The sequence below is a fragment of the Bubalus kerabau genome, chromosome 13 (genome assembly GCF_029407905.1).
Source record: "Bubalus kerabau isolate K-KA32 ecotype Philippines breed swamp buffalo chromosome 13, PCC_UOA_SB_1v2, whole genome shotgun sequence".
Taxonomy (NCBI): domain Eukaryota; kingdom Metazoa; phylum Chordata; class Mammalia; order Artiodactyla; family Bovidae; genus Bubalus; species Bubalus kerabau.
The window spans coordinates 18,992,861-19,007,506 of record NC_073636.1 but is presented as its reverse complement, the minus strand read 5'-3'; the positions used below and the strand labels follow the sequence as shown (position 1 = coordinate 19,007,506).

The 14,646-nt window shown below is 39.3% G+C and overlaps 1 protein-coding gene across 40 annotated transcripts in view; it reads right to left on the bottom strand.

The window, feature by feature from the left end:
* Positions 1–14,646, bottom strand: part of PARD3 (par-3 family cell polarity regulator) — a 579,492-nt gene that overhangs the window by 343,959 nt on the left and 220,887 nt on the right. For all 40 annotated transcript variants that reach the window (XM_055543694.1, XM_055543705.1, XM_055543697.1 and 37 more), the window contains one exon: positions 14,414–14,594. In XM_055543694.1, coding sequence (XP_055399669.1) covers positions 14,414–14,594 — 181 coding nt within the window. The remainder of the gene's footprint in view (positions 1–14,413; positions 14,595–14,646) is intronic.

Below are 14,646 nucleotides of genomic sequence, written 5' to 3'. Positions count from 1 at the left end.
CAGGGTAAAAAAGACAGACACAAGACAGTTCTTGCAAACTTTACCAAAACTTACTGATGTTCAGTTCAGTTCAGTTCAGTTGCGTCCGACTCTTTGCAACCCCATGAACCGCAGCACGCCAGGCCTCCCTGTCCATCACCAACTCCCGGAGTTCACTCAAACTCATGTCCATTGAGTCGGTGACGCCATCCAGCCATCTCATCCTCTGTTGGCCCCTTCTCCTCCTGCCCTCAATCTTTCTAGCATCAGGGTCTTTTCAAATGAGTCAACTCTTCGCATCAGGTGGCCAAAGTACTGGAGTTGCAGCTTCGGCATCAGTCCTTCCAATGGACACCCAGGACTGATCTCCTTCAGGATGGACTGGTTGCACCTCCTTGCAGTCCAAGGGACTCTCAAGAGTCTTCTCCAACACCACAGTTCAAAATTCTTCAGTGCTCAGCTTTCTTTATAGTCCAACTCTCACATCCATACATGACCACTGGAAAAACCGTAGCCTTGACTAGGGGGACCTTTGATGTGTCTGCTTTTTAATATGCAGTCTAGGTTAGTCATAACTTTCCTTCCAAGGAGTAACTGTCTTTTAATTTCATGGCTACAGTCACCATCTGCAGTGATTTTGGAGCCCAGAAAAATAGTCAGCCACTGTTTCCCCATCTATTTGCCATGAAGTGATATTACTGATGTTAACTGTATTTAAAAACATTGGGAAGCCATGCAAGGTTTTCAGGCACTGGGGTGAAAGGATGAGATGTGGGGGTTACAACAATCACTCCTGCTATTGCAGAACAGACTGCAGGGCTGCCCTACAGAGGACGAGGAGAGAACAGCCAAGATGGGCCCGGGAGCTCTGCTTTCCTGACAACAGAGCACTAACAGCAAAATCTTGAGCATGCAGGTTTTTGTTTATTTATTATTTAAATGCATGCTCAACTAACAGAGGCACTATTAACCACATGCAAGAAATGGAAAATTCTTGAATACAATAAAGTAAACAATAAACTAACGCTAAGTTCTAGCATTCTGTTTCCCTATGTCCCCAGTCATGACCCCACTGCAGAGACCACCAGCAACACCATCCTTGGGAACTCAAAGGCAGGTCGTGAAGTCACAGGACCTGGTGAGGCTGTGAGAGCTGGGGATAGCACCACCCTTGGTGACAGTTACAACAGGCCTCTCCAGACTCCAGCATCCCTGGCCAAGGCCATAGTCTCCTAGAGTGCCCACCAGAGACGGCACAGGGATCTGGAGCCATCCTCTGGGCACTCACTTTCACCAGGGGCACAGATAGCACCAAATTCACTAAGTGAGAGGCCATTTCTTCTTCACAACTTGAACAATAACAACAACAACAAAAAAACACTGGTTGCCGATCATGATACAAACACCTTGGATTCCTTTTGAGGGACTCCCTGCAAACACCAGCATGCTGGCAGCTCTGTGTTCTGGCATCTACTGACAGCCAAGGAGAACATCCACCAATGCTTCTGACACCTGCCAAGGATGACCTCATCACACTCATGGTCACACTGCCCAGGGAAACATGACAGAGTCCTTTCTTTTTTTTCCCCAGCTGCGCCTCACAGCTTGCAGGATCTCAGTTCCCCAATCAGGGACTGAACCTGGGTGCTGGAAGTGAAAGCATGTAGTCCTAACCACTGGACCACCAGGAAACTCACACCACCAGTCTTACAGTTACCATAAAACTTCACCACCCGAATAGAGGAAACCTGGAATTGGCATGAACAACCTCTGCTGACTAGTACCACTAGAAAGACTCACTCTCAAATAATCAAATCATCAGACACTTTGAGGCACCACTTTGAAAACTGAAATTAGACCAGGATGCTCTTAATTTTAACTCATTTTTAGGCTTAGCAAAATAAAACCAATGTACCCACACAGCAGTCTCTGAATACCTTTCCCTATTAAAAGGACAAGGCTGCTTCAGGAAGTGACTGATTGCAGATGTGGGGCAGAAAATATATAAGATGAACATGGAACACATTTCATGGCAGAAAGTGAGGATGCTGCCGTGAAGGGCTCTCAGGACCCAGTTTAGAGAGGTCACATCACTACAAATATGGATGATTTGAATAATAATAGAACAGACAGAAACAAGAACTATACTAGAGCTTATGAGTTCCTGTGACTTTTTTAAAGAGGGAAACAGGAAAAAATGAAACCAGAAGAATGCCAGCCAAAAAAAAAAAAAACATGTTATTGTGAAAACTAATACAGAGACAGAATTAGGTATCTGGTCTGTTCTTCTTAGATATAGGGTATCTCAGAGTAACAAACCAGTTGACAAAAAGATTAACTTTATAGAAATACTGTGGCCAATAAGTGAAAGAACTGGAATATCAACATGCTGCAAACATTAAAAAATAGTAATGGATCTAGGCAAAAATTACCAATGCTGCTAATATCACAAAATGAGAACCAAGAACCAGGCTGTATGTGTCTCCAGAGTGAACCATACAATAGCACCCAGAGACACTGTTGTCAGAGAATCAAACCAGAAACACATCAAGACACCACATCTAATAACTACCAGGTTACAAGAAGCACAGGGTACATGAGGATACAGCAGATGCCACAGGGATGTTGCTGTTCATTGTTGTTCAGTCACGCAGTTGGGTCCGACTCTTTTCAACCCCATGGACTGCAGCACAGCAGGCTTCCCTGTCCATCACCATCTTCCAGAGCATGATCAAACTCATGCGCATTGAGTCCATGATGGCATCCAACCATCTCATCCTCTGTCGTCCCCTTCTCCTCCCACCTTCAATCTTTCCCAGCACCAGGGAATTTTCTAATGACGGGTTTGGCAGAAGAAAACCACAGGAAAAACAGTCCAAGGAATAAATTGCAGCATGTGTGTGTGTGTGTGTACGTGTGTGTGTGTACACAAATACTCATACCCATGTATAGATACATGCAGACACACAAACAGAAAAAGGGACTCACAGACCAAAAGAAACATATCAATCAGATGTTGTGTGTGGATTTTCCCAAGATGCTGATTTAAACAAGCCAAATAGAAAAACTAAATTTACAAAATAGAGTAATTTTAATACTAATATTACATTACATACATTAAGAAAGTATTATATAAGGTTATATATTTAAAGTTTTACTTTTTAGAAATAAACACAGTACTGAAATATTTTCAGAATAAATGATATAAGATCTAGAACTTACTTTGAAATAATGCTATTTGGGGGAGTACAGATGAAACAAGACTGGCCACCAACTGATAATTGTTAGAACTGAGAGTGGGGCATGGCATTTCCTTACAGTATTCTCTTTAATCATGTATGTGCTTGAAATTTTCTATGATGAAAAATTGAACAGAAGACAAGTGACCCTGCAATATTGAAAATTATAAAGACAAGTGAAAATAAGCAATGTAATGATACTGAGTAATAGTCTTTTTTTCTCAATTAGGATTAAATTTTTTAAAAAACTATGCAAAGTTCCATATTCATCATGACAGTTTCTTTAATATTTTGCGTACTACAATTGAATGAATCTCCTTCGAACAGACTGTGTAGACTTTATGCATTTATTCAGAAGAGGCTCGGTTTCCCCGAAAAGATTTGCTAAGTCAAGCCTCTTAAAATGCTACTTCTCACAAATTACAGGGCTAAGAAGCAGCAAGAAGTTTAACAACATGATGAGTGGGTGCAGGTGTGGCCCCTGAGCCCCCTTTGCTCAGCTGTGCCTTGATTTTGAAAAGGTAAGGAACAAGTGCTACTGTCGTCTGATTTCTCCCATTTTTCAGAAAGATGAAGCACATTTGATCAAAATCAAGGTACAGATATAAAGCAGTTGCATTTTCCCATCACACACCTAGTAGATCTTTTCAAGCGGCAATGGAGTGACAGTAAGTAATGGTAGAGAAGTGAAAAATATTCTTACATTATTTTGATGTCTTAAAGTTTATTATGAGAAAATGCTCAAAAATGTAATAGTTACCAATGTAGTTAGCAGATGAGTAGACAGGAAAAAAAAAATCAAAATTTTCAAATATGAGTAGCATAAAAACTTAAAGCTTGGAACCCATAGAAATTGAAAGCAAATTATAAAAACCAGTCACAAGTAGATAGAGAGTCTTCACTGTTTATTAGCTTCATCTGATTAATAACTTCCTCAAAAGTCTGATGTGTACTTATTTCAAGGGCAGAGTTTATGAGAGTAAATGAAGAAAAAAATCTAGACAGACATTTCATTTATTTAGAAATGTAACATATTCATCATACAGAAAAAAAAACTGTCCCATTAGTTTTATGACAAATATCTTCACATTATGTAATATTCTTTAATATTGCTATGGACATTTGAAGTTAAAAAGCCCGTATTAAAATTCAGTTTTCTGTCAGTCAAAAAGGGCAATACTTGTGAAAATACAAAAACAAAGAATCACTGCAAATCACACATACACACACAGCTTCTCCAGACATGTTTAGTACTCCACGGGCCTGACAGTACTGACTCTTGCATGTGAAAGTAGATTCCACACCAACATTTGCGTTACCCGTCATAGTGAAGCATCATTTGCTGTAAATAAGTAAATACGAATAAAGGTCTACAATAGCCAAGTTCCAGAGAATGAAACTCTGCCACTAGCAGTTACTCTATTTGTAGCTCAAAATGTTTTTCCCCCTAAGTATATACTCTGTCTTTAAAATTGGTAAGGTACAATAACCACAACTACGAAACCATCTATAGCTAAACCAAACTTCTCCTCTGAAACAATTAAGTCTTATAGTAAGATGTATCACAAATGCAGTGATTCAGTATGTCTTGATAACAAAGGAAGCGAATGAAGATGGATGATGTAACCACCAAAGAGAGAGTGGTCATTTTAGATGCGTTTTCAATAGATATGTTTTCTAATTAAGGGTCTCAATTTTCTACACTAATAGAGGATTGCGTCAAGCATATCCAATTGAGGATATAAATGCAGAAAACTGAAAGTGTTAGTCACTCAGTCATGTCTGACTCTTTGCAACCCCTGGGCTGTAGCCTGCCAGGCTCCCTTGTCCTTGGAATTCTCCAGGCAAGAATACTGAAGTGAGTTCCCATTCCCTTCTCCGGAGGATCTTCCCCACTCAGGAATCAAACCCGAGTCTCATGCACTGCAGGCAGATTCTTTACCAACTGAGCCACCAGGGAAGCCCCTGGTGACTGTTTGCAAAGTTTTCATATAAATTTACAGTCTTTGAGAATGTAGGAATATTGAAATATATATAAAATTGTGTTCAGTTGCAAATGTTATCAAACATTTCTTCAGTGTAAAAAAAATAATCCTATTAAAGGAATGTTAGCACCCTTGTAAATAAAATTAAGAGATCAAATACACATTTGAACTTGGATCAGTTGAAATTTTATGTTCAAAGTTATAAAGAGTCTTTTATCACATTTCATTATGAAGCAACTGAACTGCCAGAGAGGTACATAAGCAGTTACAAAATAAAGCAGCATATCAGGAAACCCAGAAACAGGAAAGAGCACTGTGTTTTAGAAAACATTTCTTTCTTTTAAAAAAATTTAGTAAATGCCTAACAATCCGCTTCTTTACAAGCAAACAAATGAAGATGCGGTAACACAAAATAAAAAATCTTTAGATGAATGAGCCCATGAAGGCTTATTAGAACTGGTCTTCAGTCACTTCAACACCTCTGTTCAAAGCAGAATTATTAGAAACTCCTAGGAGAGCTCACGGAGAAGGCAATGGCACCCCACTCCAGTACTCTTGCCTGGGAAATCCCATGGATGGAGGAGCCTGAAAGGCTGCAGTCCGTGGGGTTGCTGAGGGTCGGACATGACTGAGCGACTTCCCCTTCACTTTTCACTTTCATGCATTGGAGAGGGAAATGGCAACCCACTCCAGTGTTCTTGCCTGGGGAATCCCAGGGACGGGGGAGCCTGGTGGGCTGCCGTCTATGGGGTCGCACAGAGTCGGACACGACTGAAGTGACTTAGCAGTAGCAGGAGAGCTCAAGAATGTGAACTGGAGGTTCAGGAGGTGAGGTGATATGGAGGTTCAAGAATGGAGGTGAGATGATATGGAGGTTCAAGAATGAAAATTACATCTAATACTCACAAGTTCCATCAGTCTATGTAATCATCCTAACAGCCATGCAGATCTTAGTTCCTTAACCAGGGATTGAACCTGTGCCTTCAGCAGTGGAAGCATGGACTCCTAACCACTGGACCACCAGGGACGTCCCAGTGACTCATCACTGACCTTGCTTCTGCCTCCCATTCCCGACTTCCTGACTCTGGTTACAAAAGAACAGTTATTATCCAGCATTAGTAGATAACCCTACACTACTTATGCAAACTGATCACCAGCTGGTTTTTGTTGTTCTAAATCATAAATCTTTCGGCTGTAACATCTCTGCCAAGCAAGAGAATATTCTTTTCCAATGCATTAACACAAATTCTGTATTTGAAATAAATACTTCTCAAGCTGATCTAAATAACAAATTAACCAGTAGATCAGCTATGGCACAAATTGACATTTTAGTCAAATGTGATGATGGGTTGACTAATCTAGCAGTAGTCTGAAATGCCCTTTGGCTCCTGCTCTTTCCATATTACGATTAGCCCTAGATGGATCCAGCTGCAATCTTCCATCTTTGAACACATGAATTATCTCTATAAATGATTATTTTCCTGAAGGTACATGCTACTCCTATACTCCTTCCTCATATAACCTCACAAAGTATCAGCTATATATGTGTGTGTATGTATTGGATGGGCCCAAAAAGTTTATTAGAGTTTTTCCAAAGATTGTATGGAAAAACCCAATGAACATTTTGGCCAACCTTAACCATACAAACACTTATTACTATGGTACCACTATAAAGACAAGAAAACAACGCTTATATAATACTGTCAAAACAGAACTGCAGCCCAGGCAACAAGCTGTCATTGCTGTATTTACCCTTGACTCTGTAAGAAAGAGCTGAAAAAGAACATATCGAGATTGCTTAATCTTCAGAACAGGTAGAAAACATAGGGTGATGTAGAAAAAAGTAGAGATAGAAAGCTTTCTACAAATTTTAGAGAGAACACAAATGGAAAGGCACTCCACTGAGGAAGAAGCAGGGTGACAGTATCTGAGAATAAGCCAGGTTCATGGTCTGGATCATTTTTGAGACGAAGAGAGGGAAACAGGAGGGTTTGGTAAATGGATGCACAGTCCCCCTTTTGCTGTTATGAAAATTCTGGATTCATTTAAGTCCTGTCAAATGCCAACAGGAGGGAACTACATAACAGAAGCATCAACTTTAAGCCACAGAGAGTGCTGGATAGATATGATCTCATTGTGAGAAGGGGCTGTCCTCTCTCATGTGTGTCTGGGACCACAAGCACTCATGCCACTATGCCCACACAATACAGCACCCAGGCTCTTTGTTAAGGAGAAGGATCATTTGCTGAAATGTAGGCAATGAAGTGGTAAATAATAATTAAATTAACTTAAATGTCAATATAAATAAATTTGTAAATGCAAAATAATTTAATTAATTCATACAGTGATTTAGACATGTTAGTTTTTCTTCAAAACATGGCCACCACAGAGATCACTAGCTTTCCATTCCAAAGAAAAGGCAGAAGGGGTGACAACCTCAAGGGTGCCTTTAAAAATCACCCTGCCTCTGGGTCCCTCCCCATTTGGGACTCACACAAGGATTCTGAGAGATGAAGTCGGTCTCTAGCTGCAGACAAGAGCAAACAGGATGAGGAACACAAGGCCGTTTCTGACATTAAAAGCAATGAAAGAATAAATAAGCAAACACAGTTTCAAGAAGAGCTATACAAGAGATCTATATCAAATGCAACACGAAGAGAAGAAAAGATGTTATCTGCCAGGCTTTCATGCTGACAAAATAATCCACATATGGGTCTCTCTGTGACATCCGCTAATAGAAAAAAGAATCTAGATACCTGGTTAGAATGGAGAATGAAAATGAAAAAGAAAGCTTGTTTACAATCCAATTGTGTCTGCTCAAACATTTTCATACAATTATTTTCTCTCTGTAATGCAGTTCTTATTGCGATGTGAAAATGGGCTTTCTTGCTTCGATTTAAATTGTACTTTCTTAACGTATTCATAGCTATATCACTTTTACCAATTTTCAAGTGTCAGTAACTGTTTCTGTACCTGATAAACACTGGGCACATAAGGTATATTCCCATACAAAGACAAGAGTACAAGGCAAGACTTGAGGGTCAAATACAATATACTAGCCAAGGACGAAAAGAAGTGAAGAATACAGAGGTGATTGGACCATGGGGATATCTTGGGCTTGGGGTTAGGGGGAGGTGGGAAACCTGTAAAACTGTTCTTCCCTAGATTTCAGCTGGTGTGACAGACACAGAGAGCTCCATGCACAGGTGTCCAGTTGTCTAAGGTTTAGGGTTTGGAGACCACACACAGGTGGTGCTGTGAACCCTGCAGGAAACCTTTTCACTGACCAAGGACCGCCTGCTAACTACAGTCCAAAGTCCATCTGACCACCCGAGGCAGAGAGTTTCTAAAACATACTCCTCCTCCCCATGGTCCACAGTCATCATTATTAAGAGTAAAATATTGTACACATGTGATGTGTGGAGGGTTTTTTTTTAAATTAAGTACTTCACAGAGATGCAGTTAAGCAATGTAGTAAACAAGTGGTTATTCTGCTGAAAGATAATTGGGAAATACTGGAGTCAGACAGGAAGTGCATCAGTGCTCTGACTGCAAGTCTGGTATCTCGAAATGCCACACAGGGACCTTGGTGTACAGTGAGTATCCATGCATTTTCAGCAATAACTCCACTTGTGTTGGCCGTGAAGACGTGCACTGTGGCTGCACTCTCGGCACAGCCCGTGTCAGTTCACCCCGCGGAGCCGCAGAGGCCTGACGGTAAAGCAGGGGAGAGGGACCTGGTGGTTTCCCACGGGACTGCCCCCCACTACACGGATATGGAAACCTGTCCCAGCATCCTTTTCACAATACACTGACAGCCTCTGTGGGGAGAAGCCATCCATATACCTAGACTTGCATGTGCTGCATGGAAGGAAAGGATTCTTGGGTTAAAGAAGCAGATATAAATGATACAATTTGCTGAAAAGACTACATTGTTTCTTTGTCAAGTGTTAAGCTCCAACTTAAAGACCACAGACAAAATGCTTCAGCCCAAGGAGGCAAGGATGGCTTACATTTTACCAGCATTTTAAAACCTAACATTTCTTGTGTTCTGGTGTGGGAGAAACATATATTGGCCTTTTTTTCTTTTTTAAATGGATGAACTGTATGAAAAGGCAAGTTTAAAAATAATTTTGAAACCAAAATCGCCATATGTTGATGTCTGGTTACTTCACTGGAAAATCGACGGATGAAATAAACATATTTGCCACACCAGATACCAACCGAAAAAGCTTTCTTTATGGTATTGAAATGCTGTCTCTGGAACAAGCATCTTGGTCTGCAGACAGTACGCCTGCTGCTGAACTGCTGTCGCCTGACAGCCCGTCTTATCTGCCAAATTGCTCATTAGGCCTGGCAATTTTCACCTGCGCCTCCAGTTTATACTCCAGCAGGGAATAAACATCAGTCTGCCTGCACCATCCTAGGTAGTGAGCTTCCAATACCCCCTCGGTAACGCGGCCCCCACCCACCAGGAACTCTCCAAACACACTCACCTTGGGTACACACCATTATTTTTAAAATGTCAATTCGGCTTCCAGCTCTTAGAAGCTGGCTTAGTTTAAATGAAGCAAAAAAACACACAGAAAAGAGATGATATGCAAAATAAGCCATATATTACAATGCGAAATGGGCTGACCAATAATTTATTTAATTATTCATGCCAAAAATGAACATAAACAATGTGAATGGAGTGAAGAATGTTCATTTTGGGGAGTATTTCTGAGTGCACAGGTGACAACAGAGCAGAGCGGAGGAGCCCTCTTCCAATTGGATATGACCCATTCAACCTTGATTTTAAGTCTGAAAGGAGAGTGCTCGAATTTATAAATAAACAATAGAGGTACCGTGGCAACCAGAACAAAGAGGCAGTGAGCGTACTCCAGGCTCTCTGCCTTTGCTGCTTCCACTGATGCCTGCCAATGAGCACTCTGACATCCAAAGGCGGACTGATACACAAAAAATAGATACAAAAGAGGTACTTTGTGGGCAAAAAGCACCAAAGATATGAAACAAAATGTCTGAAACCCCATAGAACAACTTCTGATGGAATACTGTTTTCCATTTTGCAGAAGTAAAATATTCACCACCAACCCTGCAATTAGCTAGAAAATTACAATAATTACAGCAATTTTGTATCCCATCTCCAATCCAATTAATAGATATATGACCTTGTCAACATGTAATAATCAGATTGCATCTACAACAAAACTGGATGAGTTTTATAGGCTGAATAGAACTTGCACAGTAAGAAGGTAATTATTTGAAATACTGAGAATGCCATTTGTATGCCATGCTCCACTTCACAAGTTAAAAGGAAATACAATAGGAATATTATTTCTATTTTCAATATATTTTTAAATTAAATCTGGAAAATAGTATTCTAATACCAGTTAAGAGGATAGATCTCTAAACCAAAGATCTTAGATCTCCTAGCAAGAGAACACCAATCTGTATATTCTTGAGTAAGAAAAAAATTTAGAGCTCAAGAAAGAGGCAGGGGAGCTAACGTCATAACACGAGCTTGTATAGCAATTGTTGATGTCTCTATAAGTTCTAAAAGCCAGGGAGCTAGTAAAATCTTACCAACTCGTTACAGAGCACCATGTAAGCAACATTTTGCCAGAAATGGTAAAAATTCACTATAAAATTAAAATAGCTCAGAACAGTTAAAAATGTTAAAAGACAATCTAATCACATACTTTCTTTCTCAGAACTTCTACAGCAATTTTATTTCTAGGACTTTTTCCATCACTAGGGCAAATGCCACTGCCAAGGTATCTTGAATCTTTAGTCTGGCTCTTCCAAAGGAAATACTAAATCAGCATTCTGGGGTGAAAAGGAATCCTGCCAGCATTCTAAAGCTAGACTACCCTCAGAATGTCTGGCCCTATAAACAGCTTTTAGAAAAAAAAAAATTTTTTTTAAGGGAAAAAACATCATACAGTGAGAAAAATAAGACTTGGTCTCAATGATCTGCTCCAGAAATTGTGCCCCTGAGCACAGTAAGTCTCTCTAAATCTGGATTTGTGAACATTAAAAACAGGAAGCTAAGTATGTATCACAGAACTGTGAGGTCAGGAGAACACAGTTCCAATTTCACTCTATATGAGAGTACTACACCCTACCCCACCCAAGAAAGGCAATATGTTCTATCCAGGAAGACACATCCGCTCTACTTGGGCTCTGTAACTCCTTAAACCTTTAAAACATCCAGAACTGGGTCTGCACTCAAGAGATGTCATTATCACCATCCCCTTTCTACAATTTCCCATTACTCTAGTGTTCATCATGTGTCAGACACTATCAAGAGTTCAAGCATCTCATTTACTCTTCATGGTCCCAGGCCAGTTATCCCGAGATGAAGGAACTGAGGCCAAGTGAGGCCACTGATCGCACTTGATGTGGTTTTGCCTTACTTTTTCTGAACCATGAATACTCTAAACCATGTTCTAGAAAGAAGTGTCTGCAGAGTAAGCGCATGTTAAAAGTGTAAAGTACAAATAGACTCTCAAACTTATCAAAAGTTTATTTTTTTTTAAAAAAGAACAGGTTACCAGCATCTGGTTATCATTAAATCAAAGTATACCTATCTATGACTGGAGGATGCAGAAACCTGCCAAGGGATGCCAGAACAACAGTTTGAAGTGTCTGCTGTCAAATCATTACCTTCCTCATTTACCACTCCTTAAAATGGCTCTATTGGCCTGAAAACCTCCGGATTTCTCCACTGTGGCAGAGGAGATCCAATGCCCAGGGCTCACGGCACTTCTGGAGGCCCAAATGTCTTGATATTTTTTAATCAGAAGAGGAAAAGTAAACTTTGGGAGAAAAAGAAAACATTTTCATTTTTTTCTCACATCACAAGACAATGATACTTGTAAAGTTTTCTTAGCTTCCATCAGTTCTTTATAGAATAAAAGAGATGAGTGAATTAATTCATAGAAAAACCATCACTTTATTTCTTGTAAGTATTGAGGCTTATTTATCTGAAATCCTGTATTAACTATGCCTCTAACTCCAGTTGATTATTGCATGACTGAACAGATCTCTATATATTGTTAGTTTCTTTCCTTTCATACCTGAAAATGAGGAAGATCACTGAACATACACTCCTTGATAACAAAGACATACTAACTCAAACCTAGACTCTGATCACCTAGCACAAAGCCTGGCCAGCACTGACTGACCCTTGTTATATTTCTGAATGAATAGTATTAATACTATAGAAAATGACTCATATGTATTGAGTAACTTTTACATAGTCACCAAATCTTATATTTAGTACATGTTTAACATGCATTTACCCAATGCCTGCCAAGGACATAAAATCTAAATAACCTTAGCAAATAAAAGTCAGAGCTTCTTGTTCTTAAAATTTGTGTAGTTTCCCACTGGTGGCTACAAGACAACATATACGCTTCAAATATAGCTTCCTTTTCTCAGTAAAAACAAGGTAAAAGAGATGTTTGGGGTTGAAAACAGCATTAAAATTTTAACACATAGAGCCAGCCAAAAGTGGGTGGTGGTGGTATAGAAATTTTGTTGAACCAGTGAAGTCAAAATATACAAACGGATGGGCAGCAAGCCATTCAAATTCTTACTAACTTAAAGATAGGACTGGCCTTTCTTCCAGCACATATCTAAATTTAAGGTGCATCCTGCTATATAAAACACATGAATAAAAAAACTACAATAACACAACAAAAAACTCTGTACTTCATTATATATATTGGTGTAATTACTCACATAAAGACACTGCTTTCCAAACATCAGGCACCTATGAATATTTTCACTATTATTTAATTAAAATTTTCTTTAAATTGAAACTAGGCAATCCATTTTTTAAACACCTTTGCTCCAAGCAGATAATCACTGAAGCATGGACTTATGAGTCAGTATATAATAAAAGAAAATGACCTGTGCACACCCTACATATTACTTCATATACTATACATGGTACACATCATATCACATTTTGGATCATCAGATGTGTTAACTATTAAATTGATGTTCTTTCCTTATTCTCCATAGATAGAAATATGGCAATATTATATAGTAATATATTAATATATATATAATATATATATATGTGTATATATATATGCCTATATATCTTGGAGAAGGAAATGGCAACCCACTCCAGTGTTCTTGCCTGGAGAATCCCAGGGATGGGGGAGCCTGGTGGGCTGCCGTCTATGGGGTGGCACAGAGTCGGACACAACTGAAGCGACTTAGCAGTAGCATATATCTTCAAGGGGCAATGGAAGCAGAAATAGTTTATAAACATCTAGAAGCAAATTACCAAGATGCTGTAGACTGCTACCAATACAGAAAGCGGGGACAAACATACATTTTGCAAGAAAAAACTGCATATTTTCAAAACTATCTAACTATATTCTATATATTACTTTTATATATCATTCCATATCTCTATGTGAAGATCCACTGAAGGCTACCAATAATATCACACAAGATTAAATTTTCTACTTGAAAACATAAATGTTTCTAAATTAGATGTGCCTAAAAGATAAGTGATTTCTAACATAAATTTCTTGAAATAGGCCTTCTTTCTCTTACCAATTGCTCAATGATAAGATTATACAATTACAAACACTAAATAGTATATTCAGCAGGCATTCTTCATATTTGTGAGTAAAAGAAGTGAAGGAATGGCAGGAGTGGCTATAGAATTCTTCAAGCTAGTGTCCTGGAACTTGGGCACTCTGCATCCTAGGATTTCTACTATAAACTCACTAAGTCCGATATTTTCTTTCTTTGAGATGGTATCTCATAGCAGCTTTTCCAGATCCCTGAAGATAACACTGACCCCCTCAAGGTAAAGATCAAGAAACGATTATAACCAAGTTGACTGTCAATCAAACATGCTCTGCTTTGTTTCAATGGAAGGCTTTTGATTACTTCCATTTGTTCTAGCATTCAGACAAAATACATAGGAAGAAAAATTCAAGTAATATAACTTTATATTATCCTTATTGATCTTTAGTGAGCTATTAAAAGTTTACCAGTCCAAAGTAATCTAAGCTCAATCCAAAAATGTAAAGAATCTTACTTATCTCTCTTGCAAAAGACATTTGCCCAAATTCTAAACTTAATCAATTTTAAACAGATAATGAATTCCATTCACAGGAGCATGCCTGAATAACAAAAGTTGGCATCCCTGTAAATGAAGATGAAATATGCACTTACTCGCACGGAGGACTGAAGGGGTGACCTCGATCTCACTTGTTGCTTGGTAAGGCTGGAAGGCTGAGACATTGCTGGTGCCCAGCTCACTGCCGAATATCTCTGGGCTCTGGGTGCCCGTGGAGCTGGCACTGGTGCCATCACCTCCATGATGTGGGTCTTGCTCATCAAACACGGCTACCAGCTAGAAACGACAGGTGAATTTGCAGTTACATACAAAGGCATTTAAAAGGACA